This window comes from Physeter macrocephalus, chromosome 6 (assembly GCF_002837175.3).
Source record: "Physeter macrocephalus isolate SW-GA chromosome 6, ASM283717v5, whole genome shotgun sequence".
NCBI classification, from domain to species: Eukaryota; Metazoa; Chordata; class Mammalia; order Artiodactyla; family Physeteridae; genus Physeter; species Physeter macrocephalus.
This window is the reverse complement of record NC_041219.1, coordinates 64,937,566-64,956,905: the sequence shown is the minus strand read 5'-3', so window position 1 is coordinate 64,956,905 and position 19,340 is coordinate 64,937,566. Positions and strand designations below refer to the sequence as shown.

At 37.1% G+C, this 19,340-nt stretch overlaps 1 protein-coding gene across 1 annotated transcript in view; it reads left to right on the top strand.

Moving 5' to 3' along the window:
* Positions 1–465: 465 nt before the first annotated feature.
* The window catches only part of LMO3 (LIM domain only 3), a 54,833-nt gene continuing 35,958 nt past the window's right edge, over positions 466–19,340 (top strand). The window contains exons 1-2 of the mRNA XM_007100399.3: positions 466–600; positions 4,609–4,822. Of these exons, the coding sequence (XP_007100461.1) occupies positions 576–600; positions 4,609–4,822 (239 nt within the window). The 5' untranslated portion in view covers positions 466–575. The remainder of the gene's footprint in view (positions 601–4,608; positions 4,823–19,340) is intronic.

Here is a 19,340-nt window from a genome sequence, read left to right as displayed (position 1 = left end):
AGTGACTGTCTGCGGGGGGAGGGGGCGGTTGGGAGAAGCGGCGAGAAGAGAGAGGTTCCGTGGAGCAAGGTGCCTCTGTCCTAATAGGCTGAGATTCAAACGGCTGCGGCACATTTTTATGGGGGCTATACCCAGATTGCTGTTATGAAATACAAGTCAGATTTATGATCTTTTTCATATTGAACATGATATGCTATGCTAACGCTGCATGTGACAGTTTAATCAAATCCATTTGTTACCACGACGCTAAAAGGGGCCGCTGGGATTTTAGGATCACGGGCAGAGTTAGGGAAGCATGTGGCTTTGTCATTCGCCATCATTTTGCACACTGCCACACGGCGAGGGGCTCCGTGTGTGCGCCGTGTCGCGTCTGGCCGCCCTCGTCCCTTCCTCCACGCCCCCGCCGCCGCTCCGACCCGCTCCCAAAGTGGCTTCACAATAGTCCGTCCTCCGAGGTGTAGGCTGCGCACCAGGTCCGCACTCGAGCTAAAACCGAGAGACCCCCTTCCACTTCTACCTTTGGGCTGGGCGCTCAATGCGAAGCCGCTGCAACTCAGGCACGCCTAAATCAACTCATGCAGAAAAAGGAGAAAAGTTTTGGTAAGGTTACAATCTATCATAGATGCACTTTGCCAGCGCTCAGCACTCTCGGCTACTCCAAAGCCTTCCTGCTCTTCCGCCGCTTTTGTGTCTTTCGAAAAGATCCGAAATATTATTGTTGTAACTGCTTTGAAAGACTGCTGCTTAAACCAATTAATCTTGCTAGGTGCAACAAAAACTGTTACATTCTTTGCAAATCATCCCTGTGTGGCTGCAAAGACACAACCACAAAAGGCTGGAGCATAAACTCCTCAAGGGATTCTTTGTTAGAGTGTATGTATGTTTCTTATTTTTTTTTTTTTTTTTTATTTTGCATGTGAGCTGCATCAAAATTGAACTCAGTCTTGCAAATCTCTTGTTGGCCTTTGCCAAGCACTAGCACTTTGCTGCCATGGTAACTGTAATTAAACTGATAAGAGTGGAAAAATGTCAGTATCTCTGAGCCTTGCAGCTGCATTGGAGAAAAAGGGAATCAAATTGGTTCCCAGCTCCATTGCTCAGAAAGGGGAGGGGTGGTGGTGGGAGGATGGGGAGGGGGTTGGGAGTTGAAGGGGCAGAACAGAGTTAAGCAGCTCCAGCGCCTGAGATCTGGGGACATCTATTTGCATTGTTGTCCCTTAGGGGGCTGCAGCCTGTAGGGATGCTCTGGGCCAGTGAACAGAGAGAAACAAGCTTTTAGGCCCAATCCAGTTCTCCAGTCCGGGCTGGGGGCTGGGGAGAGGATGAAGATGAGCAGGAGGAGAGAAAATCTTTTGTTTGGTACCTTCTTGGCAATCGAATGGCCGGTGTTGGCCAAATTCTTTTCATCTGTGTCACTGCTCCCAGCTGCAGAACCTGCATTCCCATTTTCGCATCTTCCTGAGGCACCTCATCTCTGCCAACCCCCTCTATGTATTCCGTCTTCCTCTTCCTTCTCCCAAATTGTCCTCTGTGAATCTTCCGAAGGGGACAAAATGTTTTCCATTCACTACGTGTAGTTAGTCCAAAAATATAAAAGACTGGGTCTAAGTGCTGCAAACCTTTTATTATGATTATTTTTTTCTAAGCCCCTGTGTGTTGTGGAGTTGTGGTTACTTTGTTGTGTTAACTACTGAAGCTGAGACTGCGCGGATGAATGGCACAGAACAAGGGAACATAATGGAGGCAATCAACCGTTAGGCCGCCTCACAATGCAATCCAGGCAATTAAAAGCTCACCAGAGTTTAAATGAAATGGTTCTACTTATTTCTGCACACCACACTGCACAGGCTATTATTTATGTCTTTTTTTAATTATGATTTCCCTTAAACTGTCAAATAACTCAGAATGGCAGGGTCTCAGAGGCAATAAGAATTTCCCTCGGAACAATTTACATGCCAATCTAAAACTAGTTATGAGTCCTGATGTGCTATAAGCAACTTGTGAAATGTTTCTCAGCACCGAACACAGAACTCTACCCAGACGCGTTCTGCCGGATGCAGAAGAGAGGCTGCCGACTGCTTTATGCCTGTTTAGGTACATGGCAACGTGGTGACTACAAAATAGTTCTTTTTTCTACAACTGTTAACTTGCAGAGTATCGAAAACATTTCCTTTTCAAGAGCAGTGGGATGATGTTTTCTGCAGGAAGTTACCAGGATGGAGCAGAAAATATCAAACTCCTTCTACGCCCAAGGCCAAACAGAATGTAAGAGTTTCAAATATTAATTGGCCTCTGAGTGCTAAATTAAAATGTCAGCACAACAAAAACATTTTGTGAAGACAAGCAGGGTAGAGTTGTCCCAAATGTTGGTACCCCCTATCTTGGTTGCAAAGCATTGTGCATAAAGATAGGTGACCTTCCACGCTTGATGATGGTAACACAACTCAAGAGAAAACAGAGCTTAGCTACGACAAAGAAGGATGTGGACAAAATATTTTCAGCTTGGTGATATAAAAAAAATAATAGCCTTATAGATTGGATAACTAGAATAGCCACTCTTAATATGTCTCTAGATGTTTTCAGTCATGAAATCCGGAATGTCATTTAGTAAATCACAGTCTCTCCCTCCCCCAGGTAGATGGTTAAGTGGCACCTGGGTATGTTCTGTACTGTAATTAATGGGATTCATTCCTTGTGGAACCTTGCGAGAAGATGGTAACTAGTTCTGATCAAAGACACTTCATTTGTTAGAAGTTCTAGAGAATGAGATTTAGCAGAGCTATCAAGGGTTATGATTAATCTACACTAGACCCTGAGCTCCTTCAAAGAAAAGGAACAGAGAGCCGGCTATAGGAATACCACCTGCTGTTCTGTACAAATACAGCTGCTAGTCTGCAGCTCCGAGGACCACGGCTCTGCATCCCATGCAGAAAGAGTAGCTACCTTGATGCCTCACTGCCGGTCCCTGCTCCATCACTCTATCAGAGAAGTTATTTTCTAATGGAAGTTCAACATCATAACACTATTATGTGAAATTCATGTATCGTTTGTAGCTAGAAAAGTTCTTCTGCTGTGAGGGTACGGGGTGCCTTGATGTCTCTTAACAGTGTGATTAAAAAAGAAAAAGATTGTAAAGATAATGAAGGTGCAGGCTTCATCATCAGGCATCAGAGGAAACTGAAGAAGGTTTAGCTGTTTTGGAGCAGGAAACACACCGAAAATGCTCTAGATTAGAGCTTGGCATTTCTTACTTGAGACTGTTTCAAGTGCAGGCATTTGGTGTCTTGTGTCGTTCTATGTTCAAGTTTCAAACTTTATGCCTTAGAGAGGAGGCATAATTTAGCAGCAGGATCTCTGGACTGTAAGAAGGCCACCAAGTCTAGTGCTTAACTGTCATTCAGCTTTGAGCGAGTCCCTTAACCTCTCTTAGGCCTCTGTATCATAATTTGTAAAATGAAGGCATTTGGAATCGAAGTCTACAGTACTTTATAGTGCTTGAAATGAGTTATTTGATAAATATGAAGCTCTGAATAGTTGGTCCAGCTTTTTTAAAAGCTGGGTATTTGACATTTAGGAGAGAAGAAACTCAAAGGCAAATACCCTTTCACTGAAAAAATTTCAGTCACGTTGTAGCACCCATAGAACTCAGCTAGACTCCTTATTTATGATGGAGATATGTCTCTAAAATATATAAATGTCCCTATGTCTAGCCTAGTATGTATGTAATATATGTATATAATATATATTTGCATATGGATGTTTGGGTAACCTTATATATATTTAGACTTTGTCTTCTATTGTTTTTTCTTTCCTCTATAAAATAAATAAGTGCATGTTTATGATAATAAATTACATAATCCTATAGTTTAATTTTATATAAAAGCATGTAGTATATAGTTAGGTAATCTGCCATTAGTAGAAGCACTGACTGATGCTTGTGAGCGTAAGTACATTTAAAAAAATTTTTAACACAATGAATACTTTGAAATATCAAGGGGACAGGGGGAAGTCTTTGGAGGCAAACAGGTATTATAGCATTGGTGAGCTTTTCGGGAGACGGTACTCTGCTTAAGTATAAACATCTCTACTGCTAAGTGAGGTTAGTGCATCCCATAAGGGTGCACTTTCCTTCTGCCATCAAGCCCGTGTTAAATGAAAATTTTCACCAATAAAGGAAAACTCATTTTTGACTTCTACAGCCTGCGCACAGACTACTTTGTTAAACAGCTTTCTTTGAGCTTGTTAGCCATTTACTCATATTTTCTCCTGAAAGGAACTTCTTTATGTAGAAAATGGGGATTCTATAAAATTATTTAATATTACTTAACTTCTTCGTGTATATAGGATCAACTTACCAGGGGCCACGTGAATTCTTTGTTTTACCACTTTATAGGTGTGACTTCGTAAATGGTTTAACAATGACTTAACAAAGTTTGAGACTCTTTTATTTCCAAAATTTAGTTCGATATCTGTACGGCCCTCAAAAAGAACGTCTAACACCCCTTGTAAAAGGCAATCTGAAATATTTAACTTGGTGGAGGTCTTTGGACATCTTCTGATTCTTTCCTGGAGTCCCAGCTCTCTTTTTTTGTTCTTGTCTTCCTTTAGGTATACAAATGCTCTCAGTCCAGCCAGACACCAAGCCGAAAGGTTGTGCTGGCTGCAACCGAAAGATCAAGGACCGGTATCTTCTAAAGGCGCTGGACAAATACTGGCATGAGGACTGCTTGAAGTGCGCCTGCTGTGACTGTCGTTTGGGAGAGGTGGGCTCCACCCTGTACACTAAAGCTAACCTTATCCTTTGTCGCAGAGACTATCTGAGGTAGGAATTAGCCTTGCACACCAGTGATGACTGGATTCCTTTTAAAATACCTTTGTAAGTGTCTTTGTGGGTTTCATTCATTTCCTTCCTACTAGCCTCTATTCCTGAAGGATGTCCACCTAGCAGCATTCAAAATGCTGCCAGGTGCCTGTTCCGCAAATGATCGCTTCAGCAATGGCCAGGAAAACACAATATATCTCACAGTGTTCCCATTTATTTGCCTTACCTGATGCTCCTACCTGGGGATAGGTTATTCCACTGCCTGTATGGAAACTGCCGGTTCACATCAAGGATGTATTTGGTAGAAATCAGCATGCAAGATGTTTTATTAGCACAAAAGTGACAAGGTCAGGCTGAGTATCGCACAAAGTAATTCAGCGATCTTTCTGTTTCAGATTTGTCAGAGAAAGTCAGTTTGAAACTCTTAACTGGCATTTGTTAGTAAGGTGTTTATCGTACAGTGTTGAAAACTTTCCCCAAGTGTGAATACACCTCCTTCCACCCACCATGGCATTCCAGGTGATCTTCGCAAAGATAGCACTGAAAGTCGAACAGCCTAAGTCTTGCCAGTAGCTCTATGGAAAATAACAAAGTAAAGACCTCCATCATTATGGGGAAATGATAGCCACTCTCCAAACTGTAAACCTCTGACTGGTTTCAGGACAATGCAGATGTTCTTGCTTCTGAAGCCATGAAGCAGACTAAACTTGTATCTTAGTGTTTACTACTCAGCACATGAACTGGTATTTAAGAGAAATTATTTTGCTTTTCAGGGAATTTTGTGACTTCATTCAGCTGCAAATTACTGATATTAATAAAGTAGGGTCTATCAAATTAGAGAAATGATATATGGCATCATTTGGGTTTTCATATTTGATACGATTAATCATTTTTCTAGTCTGACATTAAGTGATTCATTTTGAATTTTTTTCCCTTATGACACAAAATTTATCAATCAGCAGTAACTCCTTGGTCATTTCAGGATGTGTTTTCTAGGGAATTTGGTGCTGCTTCGTATATCATTCAGTTACTTTCAGTCCAATTCAATGTTTATATATAAGAACATATTGTTTGATGAATGGTCATTACAAGAGGGTGAGTCCAGTACTGTTTATCAGATTCTACTCTCTCCCCTCTTAGGACCGCTTCATCTGACAGCCCCCTGACTAATTACAACCACTTGCTACTACTTCTCTGTGTTCCGGGGGCACAAAATACATGTAAGATGCCAGCAATGGGAATGGGAGGTGACTATAGGCAAGGAGTTCCCTAACTAACACAACTAATCAGAATTAAGCTATTCCGTGAATTCTTTCAGGCTCTACAGTCTTGGAACTTTCCTCTTGCAAATAAAAATTTCTCCTCTGCTCATTGTGAATTAGAGCCTGATTTCTACATAGAGTCTTTGTATTTGCTTTTAGTGACTTGACTTTGCTTCCTACTTTTGCTTTATCTTCCTACCCAATAGCCGTGGGCTTTTGGACTCTGACTTCTGTTTACAATTGCAGTATCTCCAGTGGATTCATGTAACAACAGTTCCAAAACAAGGAGTTTATATAGTCTGGGCAAGATTAAAGTGTTCTAATAAACAATAAAGACAAAAATTAAGTCAAATTTAAAGAGAGTCTCTTGAAATCTCTGGATGTTTTTAAATCAGAAATGTAAATTTGCCATGAAATACATGTGTCGCGAGTGAAACTGTTTTGCAGTTTCTACATAGTAGGGAGCAGAGAAAGTAACCTTGTGTTGTTTTAATCTTCCTTATGGTAATAAAAATAAGTTGTTCAACTGGTGTTTGGTAGTCTTAAGTGTATTGTTGACGGGAATTTCTCAAAATAGTTTTCATCTCAGAAATCTTTATCTCTAAAAGAGTCTATATGTTGCTTTTTGTGATACAACTTTTAGTTGATTTCTGATAGGCTCAAGCTTTTAATCTTGTTACCTTATTTTTAAAAAATCATACTCTTTCAAATTTAAACCCTGGTCCTGGTTGCCAATATATTCATTTCTCAGAGTACAATTTCCTCTTACATTGGTCATTACCACATTAATGGCCAGTTGTTATGTTAACAGCCTAAGGGTTGTTAACATTTCAAACTAAGCTGTTAACAGCAAGCTTATCCCTTATTTAAACTGAAGGTTTTGTTGTATATAACGTGACTTCCTTGGCAAGGAGTAATTCATCAACACTTAAAAATTGCAGAAGTGAAACGGGGAAATGGTATGTGTGTAAAACACCACGTTATGTGTTATAGATTATGCCGCAGATGTGGTATTTAGTTTTATGTAGAAAGTGTGTATCTCAGTGAAATTATGTCTATGTTTAAAAGCATATGTCTGATTGGCAAATTAAAATAGTCTGATTCTGTATGTCGAATAGACAAATACGTTCAGGCAAACTATTTACCAATTAATTTCTTTGAATGGGTATAAACAGGCATTCAAAAATGCTTATTGGATGCCTGCTGTGTGAGAGGCATGATTTTGAGTCACGGACAAAAATTAACTAAGGGAAAAAGGGAGGTGCACCTCAAACTGTTACTATCTAATTGTTTATTAATTACACAAAATCTGCAATATGATCAGTGAAAATAATTTTTCTCATTTCCCTCTTAGTTCAGTACATTTCCTTCTTAAGCCAATGCTTAACCATTTAAATCCTATTAAAAAGTAGTTTCGTTTGGTTTTCGGGTCTTCGGATATTATGTAATATCTTTGAGGCACAAACGAGCCGTAATAATTTACAGGCTTGTGTTTCTCTGTCTAAATTACTCGGCATCTAAGTAAGACTATGGAAAATGATAATGAAAAAAATTGCTTACCTGTACCAGTAAATTATGGGTTATAGATATTATCCTGGGCCAGATAATTTTTCATATCTAGAGAAGAGTGAAATATTTTTTGCCAACTGTATTTAACTTCCTAGTTAACTTCTCCTTCCAAAAGCAAAGACAAAAAACACTTTTATTGCTGAACAGTGAATCTTGAAGTTGTAACATTTTATTTTGCCTTATTCTAAGTAGTGATAATGGTGACATGTTTTTACAAGTTCTTTGAATGATGAGTACAAGAATTTAAATCATAAGATATTTTCTTTAGGGTATGAGAAACTATTACTGCAGTAAACTTGATTTTGCTCAGATTTTTTTTTCTCCTTCAAGGCACAGTTAGCTATATTTACGAAAAAGAAAAGATTTTTACAGTTTGTTACTGAGTTTCAAATCTTAACAGTTCACTTTCCATAACAGGGCTGATATAATATCTTTTACTTTTCTGGAGAATATAAGATACACCTGTCTGATGAGAGGGAATTTGCCAGTTTTTAAGATTGTTGTTCATCCTCGGAAATTCATTAGAAAAAGGAACAGAAAGATTGATTTTTTAAAACTTCCTCTATTAAACATGCTTTCTGACTTAAACTATGAAGTTGGTCTGCCCACTAATATTTATTTGCCAAGACCTAGAAATGAATCTGTTAAAAATGTATCCAACACATTTATATTTTTTTTATTTTTAAAAGTTGTTTATGACAAAGTAGATATGGAAGCATCTTTCTGCCTTGAACCAGAGAATGCATAGATTAGCAATTACTGTGTAAAACTAGTCAAGGTTTAGTAATGATGTTTACAGGACTATGTAGCTACTGCTAAACTATCTAGCATTCTGATTTGAGTTTGGAAAACATGAATAAAGTAGCTATTAATGTATCATCAGTTTTAGAATTAAGATTTTATGTCAAGTGTTACAAAGTCAGAACTAGGAGATACAGCAAAATACTTTACTTCTCAGTTTGGAGACAGTGTAGAATATCAGAATTTACCAGTTAAGCTGTTGGACCATTTTTGTCAGTTTTTTAATTTAAGCCTGCATTTTCTTACTTGTAGTATATTTTAAGCAGTAAGTCGATGAAGGCTCTATCTTGTATCTCTGTGAATGGTGTTTTACCAGAGATTGTACTCAAAGCTGTTTGCTGTGATACTTGCCATGGAAGCTGCATACAGCTCTTCTATATGAGAAACAGAAAACGTCTTATATAAAATTTAATGCAATTTGCTATTTTTATATGTGAGGATGATTTGTTTAAAATGAAAGTACTGGGAAAGAATGATGCTTCATGCTCTACCACAGTTGCCAATTAACAAAAAGGATTTGAAGCTTCTATGCTGATTGCAAATTTTATGTGCTTTAATATAATAATATTATTTTACAATAGAAAATTAAAATTAAATGCTACGTAGAGCATTAACCTGGCTATAACTTTATTTCACACTGATCAAAATTGGTACTTATAAATTTTTATATAAGGTTAACTTTATATTAGTACATAATTATGGCCTTAAAAGTAAATATAAATACATTATTAATGTTATTTTATCTGACAGTTAATTGCACAGATTCTTTCTTAATGCTGACTGAGGTGTTCATTCTGTTTTTCCTGCTTTGTCATCTTTTTAACATTAGGTGGTTGAAAGTATCTCCCCCGGGAAAGCAGTACATTATTATTTGAAATATAACTTTTTATTGTTTTAAATTCCAAAAGATTAATCTTTTATATGGAATGAAACTCCTCCCAAATAAACTTTCTTTTTCCTAAGAGCTTCATTTGAGCTTTCTTAACACTTTATAATAGTCATAACTTTTATCGTATTTAAATGTCTCAGCTCCTCTTAGTATTATGAAATATTTTGGCATCTGAGTGTATTAGACTCGAGGGTCTTTGAAAAATACTGCTATATTCCCTGTAAATTATCTTACCTTATTTATAGCTTTATAAAATATTGTAATTTTAAGTCCATTTTTCTGTTTATCATAGGAAAGCATTATTGCATTCTATTTCAAACAGTTTAGACTTATATCGTTCGTGGACCGGTACAAATCAGGAGTGGTAATGTTGTTTTGTACAATACTTTGGGAGAGTGCCCCTTGCTTTAGGAAAAAAGGGTCAATCCACCCTAGACTTCCTGAGCAACAACCTCTCTGCAACAATCTCTGTTAAAAATATCCTATCTATCAATACACAGAGAATTTCTTATTTGTAAATTTATCTACAATATCTGTCCTTAATTCTGTAATACACCCATTTTCAGTGAGTGAGTATTTAACTAATTATTTTAGTTTTGTGCCTTTCTGTTTTGGTTTGTTTTATAGACTTGAGATATTGTCACTGGAAATAACCCCCACCAAAAATATTAGAAATACAAAAAATACTTCACACTGTTTCTATCTCTTTACAGTTTTTTATCTTTCCATAAAGCACGGAATACTTCAGTCAGGATAGTTTTTACGCATAAGATGGATAAGTTAGACATACCTGACTTCGCAGAAAAACATTCTGTTCCTACAAGTATATTTAAGATTAAATGCATCCGGAAGAACTGCATTTGAGAATTGCCAAAGCTGCTTATTTTGCACTTTATAAATACATAGAACTCTCGGAAAGAATCTCTATTTTTGGTTGCTCTTAGAGTATATCAGAGTAAGCCAGCACTTCATTTATAAACTCACCATTAACTTCCATTAAGCGACTAATAATAAATTTTAATGCTGTTTTGACTGCATAAACATAATTTATTAAGGAATCTCATTTTAAAAATATGCTGAAAGTAGTAATTTTGTAAATGGTTTTGATGACTATATGCATTGTAGAAATGTGTTATGTAGTTCAGTTTTCTGCCTCACATAAAAATTATATAGGCTTAAAGAAGAATTGCACCAGCCTAAGCGATCACTGTATTTTTTCTCATTACACTGTGAGTCATTGAAATATTATTCTGGTATTTGGTTTGAAAACATTTCCCAGTTCCCATGAGAATGTCTTCTATCCTTCAGAATTATACACTGTAACCTCATCCCATCTTCCAAGCAGAAACTAGCTAACATTTCTCACTTTCATCAATAATTGTTAAAATATATGAATTGTAAATATACAAGATCTTGAAAACAAGGAAAGTAAAAATCAAAATAGCAATAGTCTATCAATCAACCAGATGGCTTTTTAAAACAGCATTTACATTAGCCATGTTTCTTTAAAAAGGCATTTTCCTTTCCTTTTTAATTTTTTAATCGGTTTACATAAGCAATGACTCCTACTGATTCATGGCATTTCCCTTTGTAAGCATCTAAAGAGATGTAGGTGTATGTATGCATGCTGCACATACAGATGTTAGAATCTATACAACCTTAGAATGAGCATTGACTTTTGTCATAATTTACTTTCACCAGATCACCATGGTCTGGCACACTTTGAAACTTGTAAAATTCAGATGCTTGATGCCAGCTAATTCCTTAGTACTGTAAACTATAGCACTGACTTATTCTTATAGAGTGTTCACCATTCTAAGAGGAAAGACAATTTTTGTAATACTGTAGAATGCCTAAATTTATTCCCTTGTGATTTTTATCACCCAATTCTGTTTTTCTTAGCTCTGATGGAGTCTGATACTGTCTGTTCCATTTCTGTTTCTACCATAATTGCTTACTTGTTTTGATGATTAACTGTATGTTCCCCTTTTCAAGGTATTTATAAGAAATTTGCTTTGGAGTGGAAGTTACATTGTGAAGCCAGAAATGTGGCGTTTAGTTTTGTTTCTTATCTTAAAGCAATTTCTTTTGCTTATTGAGGTTTATTGCCCCTTATTATCCATATGAATGGATAACTTTTCCCTAAAAGAATTAGGACCTAAACATACCCTTTTATTATATTCATCAAACATATTTACTGTATTACAAACACAGTCACTATAAATTCCACATCAGTCACTTGGGTATTCACCTGTGCCATTTTTGCTTTCTGCTCTATACTATCAAGACTTCTTGATAGACCTTCTTCTTCTCGACAAAATTTTTTTAATTATGTAAATATTCCAAATCTTTTGCTGAATTCTTTTACTCCATACTGTTGGTTTTTTATGATGCAGAATTGTCTAGCTGTGGACTTTACTGGTTTAAAACAAAATCACACTTGAGATAAATAATCATCTCGTAATAGATCTCTGATTTGAAGTTGGAAAATTAACATTAAGCTGCATGTATTAAGTTAGACTCTAACCAGCGTGTGTTGTTATGATTCAACGTAATATTAAAAACTCTCCAACTGGGCTACTGGGAAAATAAAAAACTCTTAAGAATTCAAAGATTATTTGCAGAGGAGTACACCAAAGCCATATTTAAGTAAAATTGTTATTACAAATTCAGTAAATCATTGCCTACAGTAAACCCATCCTGTTAATAAAAACAGAAAATCAGTTTTAGTAAACATAAATATCAAATATGACATGGATTAGTAATGGGGCAGGGCATGTCATAAAACGTGGTGATGATTACATATAATAGTAATCTATATACCACCAAGAAAAAATAAATCCCATCTCATTTATGCTGTGGGATCCCAACATGCAACTTCAAGGGGAAAAAGGAAGTTTTAGACATCATTAGTTTATTCTGATTTCTGAAAACGTTTAAAACAATGTCCTGTTTTTATTATAGCAATTCTAACAGAGGTGCATACCATTTTTAAAACTATTCTTTTTTTTTAATTTTTAAAAGATTTTAAAATCTCTTAAGTAATGTCCTTTGATAGATTGCTCACATTTCATCAAAAAAAAAATAGAATCAAGACTGTTAACACTTTAAAATACTTTATGGCATTGAGTGTGATGCTTATTTTGTGTTTATCAACCACTCAATAAAAATAAATTCTGACCAACAGCTGCACATTAGACTGAATAAGATAAGTGATTAGTACCTGTGCCTTTGCTTGAGTGGAAGGGTCTGGGGGTAGATAGGCAAATGAAAAAACAATCATAGCTTCTAACACTAAAAGTGAGTACTGGTTTCAATGGGCAGGTTTATTTAGTTTTGCAGGTGAGAAGTTCAGCTTTACTATACTATGAACATAATTTTAAAGCCTGTAAGTATTACAAGTGAATATCCACTGAGGGATGTCTGTGCTTTGGGAGATAGAAAGAAATAATACAATAAGTTATTGAATTATCTTCAAACTTAGCAAGTAGTATTTTCTGTGGCCATTTATTAGGAAAAAAACATGAAAAAGGTTCTGAGCTACAAGAATCCCTTCTTTCCACAATGTGTTCTTGCTGAGTGGATAGGACTGGGGTTTATATTTATGATTACATGCTTTGCCATCTCTTTCACAGTTTAAAAATGAAACCATTTAGTCACTTAACAAATATTTGAGTGCCAATATTTCATTTCTATAAATAATGTAGAATCTTATATTTCTAATTAATTTTGTATAAATACAAAGGTATTAATATTTTACTATATAAAGAATAAGGTAGTCTAGGAAATTTGGGAAGAACTTATGGGCAAGTTATTTCTCATATTTTTTACGACTGATGTACTCACCACAGTTGAATAACTAAGGAAAATATGTAAAGAGTTTTAGTGTGGTTATATCCCATGGAACCAGTACGGTGAATGAGAAGAGGTATAATCAAGAATGATTAGAAAAAAATTTTAAGAAGGGGGGTTATACATAATAAGTAAAAATTATGCTCTGTAAAAATCCTTTTGTAAACAAGTAGTCCTATTATAAAAGAAGAGTTTTAGGCTTCATAGTTTACTTTTAGATGCAGAGTAAGATAGAATTAGCTCTGTAACCTTCATGCTGTTTGCATCGTTCACCTCTTACTGCAGATATTGGTAAGTTATCAACAGAGGTATAATTGACATCCCTGTCAGAACACTTAACATCCTTGTTCCCCATTTTTCCACTCAAAAAATATTATTCTATATACTCTAGGTCCTGTACAAAGCCCTAGGATACAGCACTGAGTAAAACACAGAAGTAACTCCTTCCCTTAAAGAGGTTATATTCTAGTTGGGGAAGCAGATAATCAACAAACTAAGTATTGAGTACATTAGGAGATGATAAATACTACAGGAAAAATGGAGCAGTGTAAGAGGTTTGCAGAATTTGTATTTATGGGTGAGTGTGCCTGTGTATGTGTGGTGGGGAGATAAGGCTTTGAAAAATTAAACAGTGTAGACAGGGACAGCCCTGTTGAGAGGGTGACTTGAGTAAAGACCTAAAGAAAGTGAAGGAAATAGCCATGGGGATGTACAGGAAGGACATTGTAGGCACAGGGAACAGTCAGTACGAAGACCTTGCAATGGAAGCTTTTCTGATATGTTTGAGGAACATCAAGGAAGCTAGTGTGGTTGGAATGAGTGAGAGGGCAAGAGGCAAGGCTTACAGGCAGCCACTATGTGGTCCTGTGGTATCCCTGGTATCACTGTTACAACAAAGAACACACCCTATACTTTTCTAAATGTCAGGGAAGGAAGTGGCAATACTTCTGTCCGAGAACCCCTGTGAAGCTTACTCAGGCTGTTAGAGACTGAATTCCATTTGGGATAACAGAACTCGTCTGCTAAATTGAAGGGGATTATTTTCATGTATTATTTACTGGTATTTTTTTTTTTTTTGGATGTCTTTTTATTTGGCCTGAGTGATGACCCTGTGTGATTACATAATAGTTGTGAAATATGCGTCTCAAAATAGACATCAGGATTAGGTCACTTGACTGTTGCTAATTCGCGAGAGATGGTATAGTTGTGTGTTTGAGTTCAGATTGACACATCTACATACATCTACTATATAATGGAGTATTTATACATCATTAGATTTCAATATGAAATACAAAGGAATGTTCATATTGATGAGCTAGGGCTGCCAACACAGCACGTATGAAGGTAATACCTTGGCCAAAGATGTCATTAAACTCTGCCCTGATCACAATGTAATTGATATTTTTGAATACTTAGGTAATAAAAATTGCCAAGATAAGGATTTTTCAAAGGCTGCCAATTTCTACTCTTAAAGTAGAAACATCAGTTATTCTACGTCTGAAAGGTGATTTTTTTTTCGTTATTTTTAAAGTCAAGCCAAGTCTTATTTAATGAAATTATTTTCTCGTACAAAACATTTAAAATAACATATTCGCTCTAATTATCATCAATGTTTCCAAACCCAGCATTAAGAGAAAACACATCAGACATATTGTTATTTAAAACAATTGAATCACATTCTTGATAAGACAGATGTTACAGAAGTGTTCTGTTTATACTTATGCTTTGCACCCCTCACCTAACCCTAGCTCACTAATTTTAATTTTGCATCAAGGAGAGCTAAACATTCATCTTCAAAACTAAAAGATTAATATGCATTCTTATTTGTGAGAGTGGGATCTGGATATACAAGCTGTCTTTACTTTTGCAATTAAAAGTTATATTTAAACCTTAAGTACAAATCAAAGTACTTGAGCCTGTATTTAAATTTATAAAATATAAAACGATGCATCATGGGTATTAATGATGCATCATTAAGAAGCTTTACATTGAATCTTACAGAGAGGCACAGCATGAATGGGTGAGCTTTCAAAGCGGTGGCCATCTATCCTTCATGCATAAAAAAATCTTGAACATAATTTCCAGAAAGCTGCGAGGTGGTGGCCAAATGACTTTCCAAGTCTTAATTCCTGCTGTCACCCTGCACATCCTGAGTGTTTTGGGTTTTTTTTCCTATTACAGTTTCTAGCAGCCCTCCTATTCTTTTTGGTAGATGGGCATGTGTTCTAACTGCCATCTTGTCCTCTTTTAAGTTCAAACCTATATTCTTAATCACTTTGTGATTCTTACCTTCCAAAACGGATCAATTTGAGCTTGATTTTAAGGAAAGGTCATTTGATCTTGAGCTGATAATCTGCTGTTGAAATAATCTTGTCAGTGGTATTTATTAAACTAACCATTATCTTTAGAATAAAGATCACACGCTTATTTGACTAAACATGTTAAATGCTTTGTCTTCTCGGTTAACTGTGGATTGCTGCAGTGACCTGAGAAAAAAAGATATGTTTTGAGGAGATTAAAATTTTTTAAAATATTTTTGATTTTCCTTTGAGGATTTATCTGCTGAGTAGTAAACAGAACCTTTCATTTTCACCACAGCTTAGTTTTTCACTGTGATTCTGAACTCACAATCTCCTCCTACATTTCATCTTAACACATACAGTGTATTTTAAATCATTTCACTGTGTATTTCTCATCTGCCATGTTGTGTTGCATGCCCCGCCCCCCACAACTATCATTAATGGAACATTAGTCATATATGACTGTTATAATGCAGTCATCTGCTGTTTTTACCTTCTGTGACAGTACTTTATAGAAAGAAAAATGTCACATCAGTTCTTGCTAATTCCCTAACCATATGCGGTTAGACCTAATCCCTAGGTTTTAGAGGCATAAAGGTAAGGAGTACAGATGTGAGGTCTGCCCTGTTTCTACTGCTTCCCAGTTGTATGTTCCTAGCAAGTTACTTAACCTCTCCAAGCCTCAGTTTACTTATCTGTAAATCGGAATAACAAACCCATTCATAGAACTGTCAGGAAGTGTCAGTGAAACACCATAGGGAAAGAATCGAATACACTGGCCAACACTCCAATGTGAGTTTCTGTTGTTACAAAGGAAGAATTGCACTGAGTTATGAAGATAAGATAGTTGGAAAATTAAACATGAGAAGAAGATTAAAGAAACAGATTAAGATGAGGTTTAAGAATGATTAATAATCAAGAATATGAAATGCTACTAGCATAATAAGATCTTTTACCAACTTTTCATCTACAAAGAAGATAGATGAAGAAATGCTTAAATACCACATGCACCCAAAGCCATGAAGGAAAAAAATTATTTAAGAGTGGAGGGACTTCCCTGGTGGTGCAGTGGTTAAGAATCCTCCTGCCAGTGCAGGGGACACAGGTTCGAGCTCTGGTCTGGGACGATCCCACGTGCCGCGGATCAACTAAGCCCATGCGCCACAACTACTGAGCCTGTGCTCTAGAGCCCACGAGCCACAACTACTGAGCCCACGTGCCACAACTACTGAAGCCTGCGCACCTAGGGGCCATGCTTCTCAACAAGAGGAGCCACCACAATGAGAAGCCCACGCACCACAACGAAGAGTAGCCCTCACTCGCCACAACTAGAGAAAGCCCACGCGCGGCAACAAAGACCCAGCGCAGCCAAAAAAAACAAAGAGTGGAGCTTATTGGAATCTGGAACGGGTTGTTGAATTACAATTATAGTGTATTTTACATAAAGTAAGTTGAATTTGAATCTTTGGGGAATTATTGAACATGAGATTTTCTTTGTAACTGAGGTGGTAGTTTTCTAAAGTATCTTATATGCCCATGCTCTCCACACTTTATCATGTGAAAGGTCTATGGCCTTGTAAAGCATTGTATTTACTATCCCATAGGGTAGAATCATATATAAAACTTTAGCTTGCTTTAGGTTTTCTTTGTAGTCTTGATTTTTATGTCTTTTTCCTCCGGTGGCAAGGACAACTGAATGCCAGTATCTTAACTGGTATTCTTTTTCACAGTGTTCTCTAAACGTTTTGATTATATACCTTAATTCCTAAGGAAATCTAAGTGGGCACCCTCAATTTAAATATATATTTATAAATCATAAATACTCCATTGTACATTTTTAAATTAGGAAAGCAGTGTGTAAAGGCTAAGATATCAAATAAATAGAAAGGCTATTCCTTGTTTAAACGTCCCTGGGATTTATGTACCCCCAATTTGGAGAGCAGTCTTATTTTTTAATATTTAGTTTGTTAAGCTTGATTGAAAGTTGTTTGGTAGTGATACGTGTGAATAAAAGGAGGGGAGTACCAATACCTGGGAAAAGAGTTGTAAAAGAGCGATGTAGTAATTGTTTGGAAGAAAAGGACTGAGCATGGGCTAGTCTACCTGGCTCTGTTCATTTAATATTAAATCAAGGTTTGCTTTGATGAGGAACATCCAGTGCATGTGGACTCTTTTCTAATACTGTGCTATAGCCAATGGCAACATTAATATAAGGCAGGGTTTCTCTCCTTCCCCGGCAACCCCCCATTCAGGACACGGTGAGATTTTAGACAGATAAATGCTAAAAGAACCCTGTGTACCAAAGGCAGTGTTTACCGCCTGTAATACATATCATTGTTTGTCTCCTGTAGTGAAAAATACTTGTGTCGTGCTGGTAAAATGCACTCCTGACAGACCAGTGCTTGCTATTATAGGGTCCATTGCTTAAAAAAAAATGATACACTGACAGAAATACAATTTAAGAAAATTTAACACCAAGGGTAGTCAACCATGTAGACTACTATTAAGGGGCCAAAACTCAAGGCCAGGGGTTTATTTAAAAAAGAGGCACAGTTTATTTGCTGGTAGTAGGCTAAGTTAAAAGAAAAAAAAAAAAATCGAACTTGAATTCCTTGCTCTCTAGTCTGTAGAAAATTAACGAAAGCAACAGTTCAATAAGATTTTATTGCAGAAATGTTTAAGTGAAACATTTTTAAGAAGGCTTCGGAATTTTTAAACAGTTACTTACCATTTAGAAAGCTGTAACACTGCAGTGCCTAGCAAATTGTTAGCATTGGATCCTAGGCACACCCACTGATTTTCTTAAAATGTGTAGCCCGAGCTGGTTAGTCTGAAATCACTTTGTTCATTTCATTTCTGTGTGTGTAGCTTATAAATATATTTGAGATTGACAGGTTAGCAGCACCCACAATCACTACAATTTAAAATGTAGGGGCTTCCCTGGTGGCGCAGTGGTTGCGAGTCCGCCTGCCGATGCAGGGGACGCGGGTTCGTGCCCCGGTCCGGGAAGATCCCACGTGCCGCGGAGCGGCTGGGCCCGTGAGCCATGGCCGCTGAGCCTGTGTGTCCGGAGCCTGTGCTCCGCAACGGGAGAGGCCACGACAGTGAGAGGCCCGCGTACCGCAAAAAAAAAATAAAATAAAATAAAATAAAAAATAAAAAATAAAATGTAAGCTATTGTCCAGGTACCCTTATGGGCATAGTTTGGTAATTAAGTGCATTGGATTTGTAACAAGGCCTTTGGAGAATGAAAATTACCAAATATGAGATGTGATGAGATGTGTTGGATTTCAGAAGAGCAAAGAATGTACTAATGAATAAACTGCTACTGAAGGGTGACAAAGCATGTGTTTTTAAGCTATCACACGGCTGTCATATTAGGGGAGAAAATTCCATGAATTTAGATGAGATGTATTATCTAATTTTACCATTTTATTTATTTTTAATAAATTTATTTATTTATGGCTGCGTTGGATCTTCGTTGCTGTGTGCGGGCTTTCTCTAGTTGCGGCGAGCGGGGGCTACTCTTCGTTGTGGTGCGCGGGCTTCTCATTGCGGTGGCTTCTCTTTTTGCGGAGCACAGGCTCTACGCGTGTGGGCTCAGTAGTTGTGGCTCGCGGGCTCTAGAGCACAGGCTCTGTGGTTGTGGCGCATGGGCTTAGTTGCTCCGCGGCATGTGGGATCTTCCCAGCCCAGGGCTCGAACCTGTGTCCCCTGCATTGGCAGGCGGATTCTTAACCACTGTGCCACCAGGGAAGCCCTAATTTTACCATTTTAAAAACAAATCTAGGGCTCCCCTGGTGGCGCAGTGGTTGCGCGTCCGCCTGCCGATGCAGGGGAACCGG